Source organism: Chiroxiphia lanceolata, chromosome 2, assembly GCF_009829145.1.
Source record: "Chiroxiphia lanceolata isolate bChiLan1 chromosome 2, bChiLan1.pri, whole genome shotgun sequence".
Lineage (NCBI taxonomy): Eukaryota > Metazoa > Chordata > Aves > Passeriformes > Pipridae > Chiroxiphia > Chiroxiphia lanceolata.
Genome location: NC_045638.1, coordinates 10,546,696 through 10,564,161, shown reverse-complemented (window position 1 = coordinate 10,564,161; position 17,466 = coordinate 10,546,696). Strand labels below are relative to the sequence as shown.

Sequence of the window (17,466 nt, the reverse complement as noted above, 5' to 3'; positions counted from 1 at the left end):
AAATTCCGGATCAAACAACTGTCAACCAAACAAAATAGACTCAATTGCTCCAAAATAAAACCACAGTAAAATTAAGGTGCTTTAGCTTTGTATTCAGTTTTAAACTCTCCAAACCAACAGGACTTGACCTTATTAACAATATAACACCACCCTTTGTTGATCTGATACATGAGTGTGCTGAGAATAGTTTAATGGTACAATATACAATATATTTATTAAGTGCATTGCCAAAGGATCAACAGAAAAAGCTTTCTTCTTTCAAGCTTCAAATGCAAGAACAAGAAAAAAATTCACAATTTTTGCATAATATTTAGATTTAAAGGTAATTAAGACTTTATAACATTATAGGAACTCTTGGACATACACTTGTCACCCTGTTAAAGACATAGCTCATTATATTCTAACCAGCTCTCTTCACTCTTCCCTCCAATATAACTAGTTTATTATTATATGCAAAAACTTCTAATGAAGATGGTAACAATCAAATTAAACAGATAAACAAGAGAGACTGGGGTGCCAACTGAAATTTGTTCTCAGCTTGTTCAGAGATGATTCCAGGAAGATCAGAGTAGAAAAGTTTTAATTGTATTTAGCTGATATTTTAATTGACACAGATTTTGCACTCACAAACATTAATGGAAGATAATATGTACAATATTATAGAGAATAATCCTGTGTTCACAAATTTTCATCAAGAAGCTCAAATTGCACCTCAGCAAGCACTTCAATGAGGTAGAAAATAATAGCATACTACACAGTAATTTCTCCTCAACACTCTGAAGCATATTTCTAAAGTACTTAAATCTCATTAAAAGACAAACCAACTAATAAACTGGAATATAAGTTTTATAATCTATAAAAAAAGGTTAAAAATACTGATGAAAAGGAGAGTGGAAAGAAAAATATTAAATTAAATTCCAATACTGAATGAGGTTCAAAGACTACTTGCAAATGTTAAGTCCTCATTTCAGTCACCTATGAACATTTTGTAATTCAGGACACGACCATTACATACTACCATTTTACTAACTTAGTAGATAATTTCTTATTTCTTCACTGTTGTACTGAGAATTGTATCTGAAAAAAATATAGCTAATTTGAAAACAGATGAGAAATTATTGAAAAATAGGTTATGAGAGCTTTCAATCTTCTTGAATTAATGTTTAATCTTTTACCATGTGAAAGTATAATATCACCATATAATAATAACTTTTCAGCTCATGAAGCTGAATGAAGACTAAGGGAAGTGCAATTACCTACATTACACAGTGGACAAATAACGCACCAACAATTTGGTCCTTATCCAAATGCAAGTCAGTAGAACTGTCAATAATTCAGACAAGTGTTTTCTCTCCATCTGATGCAATGCTGATTATTACAGGTGTCCTTGGGAATCACATTCTAGTTTGTCCATTCCCCAAAGGCCCCCTGGAAAAGGTCCCCTGAATTCTAATTTAACATTATAATTGTGTGCTGATGTAACTCCTCTCATCTTGCTAGGTACATCCTCTGTAAAGCTTACTGTTGGTACTGCCATTCCAGCTCATCTTGACTCTACAATCATAAAAGGAAGAACACTCGAGAGAGAAGGTTGCCAGGTGAAAGACATTTGCAGGCTGTGTTCTGAAGACACTTCATCTTGATAAGCAGTCTCATTTTCCCTAATACAAGTAATAATTTCACAGGAACCCTATCAAAGGCTGCGTCAGCTCTGTATGCTTACAACATCATGGAAGTGCACAAGTAAAACTGAGACAGAAATCCAGACTGCAGACAGCAGATGTTCAGAGCAAAAACATCAAACAACACAGTTGTTGGGCTTTTTGCCAAGATGTCCTCAGTCTACAGTTTGTACTTGTGTAAGAAGTAGGTGAGAAGCACACATGGAATGGCTGAAATACTACTGATGGCCATTAGGAAAAAAAAAAATTACCTTTATTCAGGAGCACAGATTGTTTTTGTTTCAGAAATGAAACCTAAATAAACCCAAATATCCACAAAGATGTGCTGGTTAGGCAGGGTATTGGCACTGCATAGTCCCCAGACAACTCATGAAAACCACGTCTCTTCACTTATGCTTTTTGCAAAGTTTATTTCCTGCTTTGCCATGGATCCTCTGTGCATTTATTTCCAGTGTTATTACAGTAATCAGTAAAAATACTTTAGATCAGGATCCATGCATTCCCATTATCCTATATACCAACCCGCATGGCTGCCTGATTTAACCTGTCGAATAGCTCTTCACAGTAAAGGTAGCAAATACAGTGGAGAAAGTAGGTGTCTTATGTCCTTCCTCATTCCAATTCAGAAAGTCACACTCAGTGGCTAAAAATTACCTAATCCATACTGAATTCAGATCCAGTAATCAAATTAGTTGTACAAATGAGTAGTTGAAGTATCATTGATATAAGCTCTATCTACTTATTTCTGTCCCAAACCTTTGTGAATCATAGACTCAGGAAAAGACTGAGTGCATATAATGAAAAATTAGCTCTCCAAACCCAATCTATATTAAAAAAAAAGGCTACTCATACTTTGAGAAGTTAAAGAATCTTACTAATTCTCAGATGTTCATTTTTTGTAAGTTAATGAAATAATTATTGTTACATTCATACAAAGTCAGTGAATACTTCTAATTGTGAAACAGTGAAAAAACCCCAAAATATTCACACTCAGGAAAAAAATATATTGTTAGGCTCTACGTTGTTTTCCTTTAAAAGCTTAATTTTTGGATAAACTGCAGTCCACTACGTAGTTGCAATTGTGCACCCTGTATAAATGACATTTTTGTAATGCATCTCCTTACGGAAGCAAGTGCTCCTACACCTTTACACTTTTAATTCTCTGTGATACAGTTGCAAATCGCTGGTTGAGCTCTGACAGTTTTAGGCTCTATTACTTTCCTGCAGTGATCCCCCCGGTTTGTCATCAAGTGCATCGCCTGGTCACGCACAGAGTCCACCTTGGGTGAATGTCATTCAGCTCAGCCTTTAAGCGCTACAGTCCGTGAGCAAGAGGACAGGGCTTGAAGTTAGTAATAAATGCAAGGGAGATGAGAAGAGAGAGAGAGAGAAAGTGTGCAAAGGAATAGGGAGCAAAACCACAAAGCAAATTCGATAATTATGCATGAGTGTGTAAATCCAGCAGAAATACATTAGACAACATCCCAACTCACGTTCCTCGGAATTTACCAGGAGGAACGACCTACATGTCTGTTTTAATATTTCCTAAAGGAAATAATGGTGATCATTATTTCCAGGCAGATTCTTATCTGTAATAATATTGCACCATATTTCAGAATACACTAAATTATTCTATGTTTCTAAAGCTAGAAAGAGCTGCTAATTCAGTATTATGGAACTGGATATATTAGTGTTGCTCTCATTACTGTTCATGGACAGAGTTCAGCAGGTAAAAATGACCAGTTGAAAAACTCGTAATTTTTCCATAAGTCTACTACAAAAATAAAAGAAAAAGAGGGCAAAAATTTTTATCCTCTGCAATAGTAATCTTAATAGTAGATCCCAGGATGAGTAGATGTAAAAAAAGGATAGGTAAGGCATTCAGGAATCATGAACACAGTGGGCAATTGAGAATTACATTTAATTGTCTGCATGAAATGTCTTGTGCAATACAAACATATACACCAGTATTGATGTCAAAGATAATTTTACTTTGTATCTGATGGTAGAAAAATTGTTCACTCAACTACAAAAAGCCAGTCCCGTAATCCTGCTGGAGATCAATGAGGCATTGATTTATGCTCTGCCTTGGAATTTGTACAGTTTTGCTTTAGTAAATGGCATCATTATGTTAGTGTCAGCAATACAATTCCAATTTGATTTGCAAACTGTCCTCAGGTTAGTATATCCTGACCATGGAGTTCAATAACAAAGCAAATTTTCACACTGATTTCAGAAGAAAAAAAATGTCCATCATAGATAATTTAAAATTGTTCAGAAAGAATGTATTTTAAATGAGCTACTCTAAAATTCACATACATATTGCAGGCTATATTTTTCATCATTTGTCCAAAAATGAATGCAAGCAGCCAATTAAAACCTTCTGAGCAATACTAAACTAACCCATGATTAGTAAGCTAGTTTCACCATATAACATTCTTGTCTGTGGTGCTGGTCCAGCATCAATGTAACAGTTGTTTACGAATTAAAACAATCATATGACAGAGATACCATAGATATTGGAAAAGTATCACAGAAAACAGAAAAATGCACATTAAAATGAAGGGTACAGAAAAGAAGAAAAAAGGATTTTGATCAACCAGAACAAAACTTTGTTTAAGGAGTATTTTCCAGCAGACATATGTTTAATAAGCTGCTGTTCTACTCACCAGGAAGTCTCCAAGACTTATAGTAACAATCTGGTTTTATTTCTGCAGGGATTTAACTTTGGTAATACAGAGAAAATTTATTAAGTAATCTACAAGCTGCCAGAGGGTAGCTTTATCACAGAAAAAACCCGAATTTTAATCAATTTGTGATACCTTTCAATATATGCTAGTTTGACATAGTCCTTTAGAATAAAATTAATGCTTTCCAGAAAATCACATTTTTTTACCTTAAGAATTTCCTCTTTTTGCTGGGGGTTTTGTTTATCAGATTCATCCAACAGTATTTCAGCACGATACATCCAAGTTGTGACATTAGCTAAGTTCTGATCAAAAGCCTCCATGTGCTTTTGATATTCCTGTATGTGGAAAAGGTAAATACTGCATACAAAAAATGTAATCAGAACTGAAATAGTAGCTGTAATTATACCAATTGTGGCAAACATGCACACATTATGATGTTATGAAAACTTGTTTATTTTACACAATAACTGCTTGTTCTGTAAAGGATAGAATCTGCTGTTTGTTTGCTTCACTTTATATGTGAAGTCTCTTTAAAAGACATTCTAGGAGTGAGAGAGAAGATTCCAAAGTGACAGGCAGGAGGACGATAAATCACAGCGAGGCTGCTGAGAGGAACAGGAAGCTGTTAGCCAGACCTACTGGAGGTGGAGAGAAGACTTTCCCAAGAATGAGGTACAGAACTCATTTTGGAAAGACAGTAAGTTGATTGAAACTCAGATGGCACCAAGGATGCACTCACAAAGTCACAATCAAGAATGGTAGCTTTGTATCTAAACCTCTTATCTACATTTCATCTAACTTCTCTGCTTTGAGATTTTTTATCTTTTTTTAAAGCCTTTCTAGTTGATATTCTGACAAATCTCATTTCTCTACTTAATTTATAAGCTTTTTCTTTTTGGTGACCTCAATACAATGTGGCCTGTGCATATCCCACACAATACATATGTACAACCACACACCTGAGATCAAAGGTGTTCAAAATAATTCTTTTGGCCCTCCAAATTGTATGTACTTTTTTTTTTACACTGTAAAATTGCTAAAAAACCCATTACCTCTCTAAGATCCTTTTATCATGGGTATCAGTAAATATTAACCACAGAATCCAAGCAGAGAGAGAAAGTACAGGAATACATAAATATATCAATCTATAAACTCCATTATATGCTTCTTATAATCAGTTCCATATTGAACCTGTACAACTGCATCATACTGAATGAAATGCTTAAGTTTTCCAGATACCTCCAGTTGTATGCTGCATACAGCTGAGGAAACCTGTAGTGATGATGTATATCAACTGCAGAACATTGTAACGTAGCCATACCTACTCTAGTGCAGCTCAAACACATCAAGCTCTGAAAAGTCACGATAAAGGTTAACAAACCCTTGAGAATCACTTCAGTTTCTCTGTGTTGAAACTGCATTCCCATGCTCTGAGGAACAGAAATAGCATGCAAGATTTCCCAAAGCATTCTGTCAGCCCAGTGGTTAAGACCCTTCTGTGTTTAAGGGTTCGAGCTGTCATCTCTTTATGACAGAATGAATTTTAAGGTACAATAAAGTTATCAGTAGTTTGAAGCAGCTGGGGCTGAGGCTCCTGAATCTGTATAAAATGTGTATTAGGGATTTTACTTTCTACTAGGCTTAATCCAGTCCCATTAAGGAATTATCCCTATCTAAACATGCCCTAGAAAACGATCCAAAAGAGGATCATGCAGTTCTGAAAGACCAAATCATAGTCCTTTAGCACATCAGGTGTGCACCCTGAGCAGAGCTTCTGATTTATCTGCCTCTGAAATGAATCTAATTCACACACAGCAGACTTACCCTGCGACCAAACCCACTTGCAAGGGGAGACTTACTTCCCAACTGTGCTGTTCCAAACAGAAATGCTAATGCAGCCAAAAGCAGCTGAAGTTGTTAACATCAATACCAAGACTTACTCGACTTATCTGACTGTTTCTTTCACTTGATTTATACTAGTCTTTGTCCTTGGGGAGAAACTGCATTTCATTTATTAGAAAAACAAAACCAAAACAGACTAAGAACTAGAGACTGACAGGAATGGGAATGACTAACAATCAAGATTCCACTCTGTAAACAACCAGATTCTTAAAACAGGCACAATGTACTAAACAACAATAAGTCTGATTGTCTGTGTACTGTGTATTTAATAAGCACAGTCCAAGGCACTAGAAAAAGCACTCCTATAAGTCTGGGCATGTACAATGGAACACAACATTTCCCCTGTGTGAACAGATGCATTTTCCTTACCAGTAACAGATTGAACCATTCCTCAGCACGTGAAGTTACCGCAATCCAGTTACTGTTCAGCAGGCTGAGTTTATCCTCCACCAGGCTTTCCTTTCCTTTCATCACTGTCTTCAAATTCTCTCCTAAATCACTGATGCTCTTAAGCTGGACTTGCCGTTTCTCAATCTCCTTCCGTGTTGCCTACGTGAGCAGAATAAGAAATAAAAGTTCTGGAAATTAAAAATTATCCACACTAAGGACATGAAAAATAAACCAGGTAGCAAGTACATACTAAAACACACAGTCTTGCTTCCTATAGGAAGAAAAAGGATTCTGTGAAGGGCAGTAAGTACAAAGCAAATTGTTTCTCTTGAGCTCCAATAAAACTGCAAATGTTCTTCATGTTCTCATGATCTTTTTTTGTTAATAATTTAATTTTTAAAAGTGTGAATTATCTCTTATTTCAGTGTTCAAAATATAGTTTTAATACTTAATTATTAAAAATTAATACAATTTTTATAATATTTATATAGAAATGGTTAAAGTTATTTCTCATATAGTAAAGTTGCATAGTTATTAAATAGCAAATAAAGCTTACATAAAAAATGAGACAATAATACAGCACCATGATGACATCTCAAGACTTAAAAAACTCCATTGAAAGTGGTCTATTGAAATATTTTGTTACTTCAATATTTTTCAGAAGAAACCACGTTCTTTTTCCTGTTAAATTTCTTTCCTAATTGTAGAAATGCGTATTTTCATTACATTCACTTAGGATTTCAATCTGCAAACTAAAATACTAAAATAAGCTCTTGTCTATAGCATTTCTCAGCTTGAATGTCTAAAATACATATGCAGTGCTATAAAATCAGATTTCCAGCATCTCTTCCCACTATTATCTTAACTTATAGATCTAACTGATATGTAATGTTACATAATTTACTTGTTATTCATGCCTCAATATTTGTTGTAACATGCAAGAAGTTTAACAAAAGGAGCAAATCTCCACACATGTAAAAAACCAGAAGTTGTATACTAAATACTGAGAAGATACAGTGCAAAGTACAGCAATCTTACTGAATTCCTTACACCTAATTTCACATATAACCAGTTTTTGAGAGAAATTTATCTGAGACCTTTGGCACCTGATAGCAATGACCCAGGCATATAAGACCTCTGCTCCAGCTAGAAATGAAGTATTCCAGAATGAACATAAACAAAAGTTAGGAGAAAGGTAAGAAGCACCAGTCTCCAGAGACACTGATTTCTCACAGAAACTTGAATACAGTAAAAAAACCCACCACTTCTAAACAAATAATTCTTCCATTTCAGGATGAATGCTGTTACTGTAGTAGAACTTCATCTTTATCACCTCCACATTATTACATCTCTCATGGCCACACATCAGTATAATTTTGTTGAAAGTGCATTGTTAGTGAAAGTAGAATTTTCTTTTTATGATAAAGACAGTATAGAAGTTATTCCTTTTGGTAGGATACAATCTTAAGAGTACCTCCAACTTATCTGGTGTATGTCATGCTCAAAGCAGCAGCTCATTTTCTGTGCTTACTAGAATTCATAATCTAATTTTGTTATTTTATTTCATAGAAAAGGTCTTAAACTTGCATTTTATCTAAGTATGAGAAATTTTCTGCATTCTATCAATTTTCTCAAATACAGAGGAAATGTAATTGAGCCAAGACATGATTAATGAAAATTTTTAACTATACACTACATAATTACAGAATTTGAAAGGGGGAGTTTCAAATTTCAGCAGGTTTTTGTTAGGTTAAAGAAAAACATGCTCTCTCTAGTACTATTTCATCTGTTTCACAGCAGGTGCAGAATGATCATAAAAAAAGAATACACAAGGAATATAATTTACCTCCAACTCAGGATAGAAAACTTTGATTAGTTTTATTACTTTTTCTAAACAATTTACTTCCATTTGGAAAAGAAACTTTGAAGCATATTTACTATGGGTTGTGGTTTCCTTTGTATTTTACATGTTATGAAAATGCAAACCAATCTTGGACTATATAAATAGATGTTAATCCCAACTAGTAAACAGATGGTTTGAGTAATTAAATGTCTATTAAAAAAACGACTCCAAAACCAGAGGTACCTCCCATGTGTTAAAAAAAAAGTGTAACAGTGCTTTGACTGATCCCAGGAGTTATGTCTATCAATGCAAAGAAATAATGCAAACCAAAGACAAGGTGCACCTCTGGGCAATATGAATTAACACTCCCGTGTAATTGCAAGTAAGGGAAATGAGGTAAGTAAATCACACTTCCCCTCAGTGTCTTAAAATCATTGTGGCCTTCAATAAACATCCAAAAAAAAAAAAAAAAAAAAAAAAAAAAACAAAAAAAAAAGAAGGAAAAGGCATCTTCCTCAATACTTCAGATCTCAGTTACTAAAAGTTTGAGTGGGGTTCACAGTTCTTTCAGCTTACTAAAAAATACTTGCAAGGGCTTTTGTTACAACTGTTTAGGTTTCTTAGCTGACGGTTTTGGTTTACTGTGATGGTTTTATACCTCCCTTCCATCATAATATACTAAATAAAAATTAATTATATTTGAAAACAGAAGCTACATAGAAATGGCTTTTTCTGAGAGTGTGGTGCAGAGGGTTTCTGAGCTATAATTTATAGTGATAAAACTACCATGCATGAAGTTGAACTGCTGATGTTTTTTCAAACAAACCAGAATTGTAACTAAATGCAGAAGATAATATTTCAATCATGCTGGTCATTATTGTATGTAGATTAAAAAATTCAAAAATAATGAATGAGTGAAGAAAAGTTCTGTGTCCCTCTACATTGCTTATGTGCTGTAGATTACTTGTAAGTAAACTTTACAATTTGAATCTTTCTAAAAGAAATTAGGTGGCTCAGCTCTCACAGGTGGTGATGCCTTAAGCCTTACAGAATTAATCAGAAGCTGACATTATGGTCCTCTAAGTGGTTGATAATACTATTGTTTATTCGCAGCACATCTTTTATTTTCATTGCATTTTGGCCACTGACTATGAATCAGCTGACATGATTTTCATTTGTCTTCTTTATGGAATTTACTGACAGGAAATATGTTGCTAAATGTAATTGTAAGTAGTTCAAGTCAACTTTGTACTCACTGGCATTATGCACCGTATTAAAAAATCAGATTAAAGCATTGGCAGATTCATACTGCTGATAGTAGGGAGTGATACAGAATTTTCCTGGTAATACCATCTGCCATTTCCTTTTTAAGAACATGGTTTCCTGGCAATCTAATTCTTATCAGTCCAGTTCCTGATTAAAAGACAAATAAACCCTGCAGTAGTTAATGTCTTCAGTGATAAGCATGTTCACTAAATCAGACTTCTAATTATAAGCGGATTTCTAATATACAATGTTTAATGACTATCTTTCCACCCACATGTCATTTTTCTTATCTATTATAACAGAACTGAATTCAAATGGAAAGATTTAGCTTGTCTCTACAGAGCAGAAAGGCAGGATTTACAGTCTTCAGTATATTACCCATCTCATTTCACATCACTCAGACAAGCTTTTTGTTCTGTCCTTAGAAAAATTCAAGACAGGAACAAATAAGTGACACACTTCCCTTGATGTCCAGAATAATGCTATGTTCCATTAACATAATTTCTTAATTAAGATGGACATTTCTTTTTATTTCTAGGTGTTTATACCTTGAAGACAATGTTCACATGTATGATTTTATTTTATTTTTTTTATTCTAAACCATAATTATCTTTGGAACCATGTGTGCTCTTTTCTCCTTTGAGAAGTCTTGGGTGCTGAAAATGAATTAAAAATAAGTGCACTAATACATATAATGCTTCCTCATGCTGTAAAGAAAAAATCTTATGAGCTCTCTGCTTAGATATATTGACAGCAGCACACATCTAATTTTCAGTTCATTCACACTTGAATTCTCATCTCTCCCTCTCCATTTTCCAACTCAGTTTTTCTGCAGACTTTTCTCACAATGGGAATCTGTTGGGCTTAATTCATCTCCCAGTGCGTTTCATTAGACTGGTTACTGTCTTTGGCAGCCCACTTAGCCAGGAAGTCCAAAGCCCAAAGCTGTGACATCAATCAGATACTGTGAGGATCTGGTTCTGGGGACTAAATTATTGATGTATGATTTTGTGTGATGCCTCAATGAAATCCACAAAGGATTATCAGCATCGTACTTACTTATGAAGTCCTCATGAGAATTTTAAAGTGTCCAGGATAAAATGTAGCACTTTCTGCCTCCTAGTGGGAGCAGATTCTTTAGGGAAAAGTGTATTCCTCACGATTTCTGTAAATATTTACATTTGTAAGGCTAGGATTTGCCACCTATACTGTTGGATTGCTCAAAATTAAATGTCTGCTTATATATATGTGAATCTTGGTTTACACTTCCTAAAAAAAAAGAATAATGGAATACTGAAGGCCACTCATTACATACATACTTCAGCATGAGGTAGCTGCTCTCATGCAAAATTGTTTGTTTATGAACTGACTGAAGGTGATTGGGCAGGATTTGAAGACAAAATACCCTGTTTACCAGTTTTTCCTGCAAAACTTTATGTATCAATTCCTTGAGAGAATTCACAAAAGTCAATGGCATTCTTTAAGATTAGGAGAAGTGGTTTCTGTTTGATATATTTTTTCATGTTAATATTTCTTATTTTAATTAGCTCTTGTTACCTTTTTGATTGTTTTTAGATAAAAATGTGTTGTACTTGTTGTAAGCTTAAGACACAATAAAGACTTCCCACTGTGTAACTGCACTGATCATCAGGCTTTAGGTTTCTAATTATGCAACTTCTGAAGCATTAAGTTTCATATCTAACAATTAAATTATATTAAGGACAAATCTTTCCTTTTAAACTACTGTGAAGCTATATACATCTGGATCAAATTTCCTGAATGTGCATACAGGAACATGCTGTGCGTATCTGTTTCAGTAGAACTGTACAGCACAGTTTAACAGCACCAAAGATTATTTTTATTTTACTGACTGGGTAAATGTCCTGAATACCTAGCAGGGTACTTTGGGGACATTAAAGCAATATGATTTTCTAACCCATCTCTTAAAAATCTGACAGTTGTGCCTTGTTATGGCTGTTAAGAGGGGCTGGAAAGCTGCACAGCCAAAAAGGACCTGGGGATGCTGGTTGACAACTGGCTCAACATGAGCCACCGTGTGCCCAGGTGGCCAACGGCATCAACAATAATGTGGCCAGCAGGACCAGGGAAGTGATTTTCCCCCTGCACTCGGCACTGGTGACGCTGCACCTCAAATCCTGTGTTCAGTTTTGGGCCCCTTACTACATGAAAGACATTGAGGTGATAGAGAGTGTCCAGAGAAGGGCAGTGGAGCTGGTGAAGGGTCTGCAGAGTAAATCATATCGGGAGCGACTGACGGACCTGAGGTTGTTTAGATCCCTAAAAAAAGGGGCTCAGGGGGGACCTAATTGCTCTCTATGACTACTTGAAAGGAGGTTGTAGAGAGGTGGGAGTCAGACTCTTTTCCCAGGCAACAAGTGACAGGACAAGATGAAACAGCCTCAAGCTGTACCAGAGGAGCTTCAGGCTGCAAATTAGGAAGAATTTCTTCATTGAAAGGGTAGCTACGCATTGGAATGGGATGCCCAGGGAAGTGGTGGAGTCACCACCCCTGGAAGTGTTCAAGAAACAACTGGACGTGGCACTGATGATGTGGTTTAGTTGTAGTGATGGTGTTTGGCCAAAGGTTGGACTCAATGATTTCAGGGGTCTTTTCCAGCCTTAATGATTCTATGATTGTAAGATCACAATATCAATGGAAAGTGTTGAGAAGAACTGCAAAACCTTTACTGTAGGAAAAGCTGCAAGTGAAAATGAGAAAACTGCAGGCAACAGGAGAAGAGAACAATGGGGTTTCTAGGGATTTAGGTTTTGATTTGAAAGTAAAAGTAGCAGTAGTCAAAGCAGTAACTGTAAGTTAATAGGAGCAAAATTTGATATACTGTCTTTCTTAGAGACTGATGACCAAAATAACCCCCAATTCCAAACCTCACAGAAGACTTGTAGACTGCCTTTTTCTAATTGTTGTTATTATTATTCTACTGTTGTTATTAGTTTGTAAATCATCAGTGCATTTTAAGGCTAAAAACACTTTATCAAGCCTAGAAGCTTGAAAGGGGCATTTAGAGTCTGAAAAACAAACAAACAAACAAACAACAAACCTCCCAAAGAAACCCAAATCACAACCCACATTTTATTCAACTGCTTTTAATCTGCACTGTCTTTCGAAAAAATAGTAAGGTTGCATGTGTATTATTCATGACTACTTCTATAATGCCTAGTGAAACTAGTAAAATGTTCAAAGGATTCTTATTATTAAACAAAGCAAGTGACAGTTTTGGCACAAAACCCAGGTTTTTTTGGCAAAATACTGTTTAAGGGAATTTTGGTTGTTCTTTTGAAATTACGTAGGAACATTTGTTCAATATGCTGCTGGCTGCATACAATTATTTGAAATTTTGAAGCCTTGGAAAATGCTGAGCATAGTTTGCTCTAAAATGCAGATTTTGGTATGTGTGAACAATGATGATTTGTTTTGCTTATGTTCTCAGATTGGATTTTTATTACATCAACAGAAAATAAAACAGATCAGCTAGTGTTGAGTCTTACCACATAGAGATACTCTGTTTCATATAGAACTCTCACATTCCTCAGTGTTTCTGTAAGAGGTTTATCTAAACTGTGATTTTGAAGAAAGTTTTGAGTTAGACTTTGAGCTTTAACCTAAAATATGAGTTTGAGGTGAAGTCTCATGGAAGTAGGATGCTCCCAGAATGAAAACAAATGAGCTACAAATCTAAAAGAGTAAGAAAACAAATATCCTGGCTGCTATCTGAAAATGTGAAATATATAATGTTCTGGCATCCTTAATCTTTCATCTACCATTTAATACTTTTCTAATTATGAGAAGAATGGTGTAAGAAAGGGATTTCTATTTAGATTGATACTGGGTGAGCAATTTATAGTAGTCTAAAAAATTAAATTCCAATTTTAAATTCATCTCAGTGAAGACTCGTGCAATATGAAGATGAATTGTGCTATTGATATCTGCAAAGACAAGATGTTTTAAACTTTTCTGAACACTAATACTAGGGTGAGATAGTGCCACAACACTCACAAAGTTCCACTAATTAAAATGCCAGAATTTTTAATTATTTTTCTTTATCAAGAAAGAAATCTATCTTTCTGTAATATGCAGATGTGTGTGTTACATTGTTACCTTGCCCCAGGCAATTTCAGCATCCAAATTGCTCGGCATCCCCTGCGCAGCCGATCTCTTTGTCAGCTCTGCGTCTGTCGCTGCGAGCCATTCTGTCAGAGAATTAATTTCTTTTCGCAGTTTCCGGGACAATTTCAAGCATTTCTCCAACTCTTGCTTCTTTTCTGTCACCTGCAGAAAGAAAACTTGTGGTTATTAACCCTCCAGTGAAAGAGGTTTAATGATTTTTATACATCATTTTCTGTATGCCGCTTTTCTATAAAAACCAAACTTGCAATTTCACAAGTGAAGATGCACTTATAATACAGTTGGGTCTTGCCTTAGTTCTCTCAATATCAGTAGTTTTGCTGCTAGAATGTAAAACCTCTACAATAAAATGATGTGCATAAATACCCACGGAGTTTGAACCAGCAGCACACCTCTACAAACCTCCTTCTCTGTTTTGATGTCGTGCAGAGCAAATTAATTTGGAACAACTGAACTATCAGGCTTTCCTTAAGACACAAAATAGATGTCAAAACCTTTCGGAGTATATTTTAATATAGGTGGTGATAGAGGGATAGGGATTCCTCAAGGTGTTTTTCTATGTAGCATACCCACATAGAAAGGAAAAATACCAGTCAAAGAAACCCTCAAATCTGACACAGAAGTCACCAAATAGTGTCAAACTAAGGCAGCACAGTTAACTTTAAGTTTTTCATTTTTTGAATGTTTTGGATGTGAAGTACTATGACTGGTTTATTTGTAAAGTTCTTTTAAGCATGTTATATGGTACCTAGAAGGAAGGCTGAGTATTTATGTTGTCTTGATTGTCTTATATTGAATTTTGGTGTGACCTGGAAGAATAGGGAAAATACAATCTTTCCTTCAAGTCCCTAAGAATCTTCAGGGAGAGAGAGAAAAAGTTCCACATAATTAGTAGAAAAGGCAGAAGAGTAAATAAAGAGATCTCTGATGGGAAACTACACCATAATAGACATTAGGCAACTAGTAGTCAGAAAATACAAATTAATAAATCGTGTTGTGATGAAGTTTAAAAAAGCCCAATCAGAGTAGGAGGATTAAAAGTGTCCCATAGGTCACTAACATTTAAAAGAAATTACTAATTCCCTTGCATGTCAATTAGCAATCAAGTAAGACTGTAGCCACTGATTTGTATTTCAGTATTTTTAAATAGAAAAAAAAAATCCACAGTGGTGTCAGGTATTCAAAACTGGTTTCAGTACCTACTAAAGTTATTTTGGACTTTGCCACTGAGAACAAGTAGTGGTACAATGATCACACTGATTCCTAACTCGACTGCCAAGGAGAATTTGAGGTTTTAAAATGTAATAGGATGTTACAAGGTTAGGTACATGGCTTTTGCTATCCCTGAGTAAAGAGATGAGATTTGCTCAGGGAATAAGCCATAAAGTGTTCCTTATAATTTATTATCCCATTGTAGAGGCTTACTACTAAAATCTCAGAACATTTCTTCTTCACTGAATAATGCTTTATGTGCTTTCTTGCATGCCAAATTTATTAAATGAGACCATAGAACTTACAGTCAGGAAAATAGGTAAATCCCTGGGAAAGACCATAAAACTCAGCTTTCTAGAGCCAGGAATGCACATGTTTTTCACCTCTTCTTCTGAGAGTCATAATAGTAATTTTAAATATCTATTTGCAGGTACTTAGCAGCAATACAATGCAAAGTGCAATTAAGGGTAACTGCCTGTCTAAGAATTCTAAACACTAGTATATTATAGAATACAGTTACTGATACATGTCAAACAGAGAGAGAATATTTGTGTTGCTATATGTATCTCTAAATTCTGTTTATTACATAAACAATACTACAATACTTCCAAGATATGTATATATCCAGAGGTTACCGATCAATCAGTTTGTTAGTACTTCAAATGTAAAGATATATTTTCTAAAGAAAAAGAGGAAACAGTGCCCTCTAAAGGCTTTCTGGGTCATAAAATGTTATTAAGAGGTACTTTGTATAAGAGGGACTTCTTGAAGCAGTAGTTATGAAATCACAGAAGTGAGTCTGTGCTTGAAGATGTGTTTTCCCCTCAGACCATACATTTCAGTCCTGGACTTACTATTAGTTATAACTATTATTAGTTTTCTTTAAAAAAAAAATTTTCTCAATGCAATCAATTAAGGCTGATAATGGCTAACCAATTCTTTTATTTCTATATCTCTGGGCTTCCGTGACTTTCTCTAAAACTGTTAATTACCATGTTATGTAAAAGTAAATGTGGGAAATTACACCTAGGACAACAGAGCTAAACACAGCACTGCAGATTTTTTGAGACAAATTAATTTGCAATCTGGTTCGCTTCAGATCACTAATGGCTCCCTAATGGCACATTTTTATCCCTTCATTAGTTAAGAGAGGTTTCCTATAACAACGGCACCTGTTTGCTATTAAGTTAAACATAATGTAGGAATAAATGCCACAGTTCTTTCTAAAATAATGGAGAACCCAAACATATTATCCAATCCCAAATGACACCTATCCACACCTAATGAAGGACACTCTCCACTTTTCCTGATGCTCAAAAGATTGATATCTCTTACTCACTTTATCTTCTAGCAAGAGAGAACTGTTTTAATTCAGATTCCCAAATAAGAATTATCTCTGTCAAAAGTAACATAACTCTTATTGCTTTATCAGACTGCAGTCAGCAGGACTTGATTTTAATTATCTGTTTAAAACCACGTACTGATTCTCAGTATTACTATGGGCTCATTTTCCTAGCCATTAATAATTTATGATTTAAATAATTTATAATCTAAAAAAATTAAGAATTTGCCTCCTGGCAAGTTTTGTATATTTGGGTATATAAATTTTAGAAATAAAGAGATAGGTATATCTGTCATTCACAATCTTTAGTCATCTAGCCACACCACCAAATTTACTCTAATCCTACAGTTTTTAGAAGTTCTGTGAATAGTTCTAATGAGGGCAAGATGAAGAAACGAAGTAATGAAGGATAATTGTTACTGAATTATTTAAATGAACTCTTCTTAGGACAATGTCACAACTCCTGTTCAGAGCTCCAAGGTCCTTGCAAGTGCATTGTACTTTGCTCCGTCGATAATGCAGACACAGAATAAAAAGCCTTAATGGACTGACATATGGTTTCTTTTTTTTTCCCAGCCATCTTCTTGTTAGTATTGGTTAGCAGCCTGTCCCTCCTACTCCCTGCTTAGTCGACTTTCAGGAAAAATTGAATAAACAAAATATTTTCCCATTGGGAATCAACTAAACAAAATATTTTCCCATTGGGGAGTGGCTTACATATTAAGACACAGTGAAAATGCAAGTCAGGGTTGTTCTTGACATTTAAATCAGGGAATGGTTACAACTGCAGAAGCCACAAAGCACAGTCCTACACAGATGCCTCCTGAGAAAAGCTGCAGTGGCAACAACTTTTTGGTCAACAGATTTTTGAACAGCAAGATATTGACATAATATACTTTAAGATCTGTACAGTCAGAGGTGGAAGGAAATTAAAAGGCAGAATTCTCTCTTTAATGAAGTAGTTCTGTAAGCAA

At 35.0% G+C, this 17,466-nt stretch overlaps 1 protein-coding gene across 11 annotated transcripts in view; it reads right to left on the bottom strand.

Moving 5' to 3' along the window:
* DMD (dystrophin) overlaps window positions 1-17,466 on the bottom strand; it is a 922,945-nt gene that overhangs the window by 607,100 nt on the left and 298,379 nt on the right. For 10 of the 11 annotated variants that reach the window (XM_032679549.1, XM_032679551.1, XM_032679556.1 and 7 more), the window contains 2 exons: window positions 13,912-14,082; window positions 6,644-6,823 (listed from right to left, as the gene is read on the bottom strand). In XM_032679549.1, the coding sequence (XP_032535440.1) occupies window positions 6,644-6,823; window positions 13,912-14,082 (351 nt within the window). Of the gene's footprint in view, window positions 1-2,826; window positions 2,917-6,643; window positions 6,824-13,911; window positions 14,083-17,466 lie in introns of those variants that run through there. The other variant, XM_032679560.1, reaches the window with a different exon arrangement.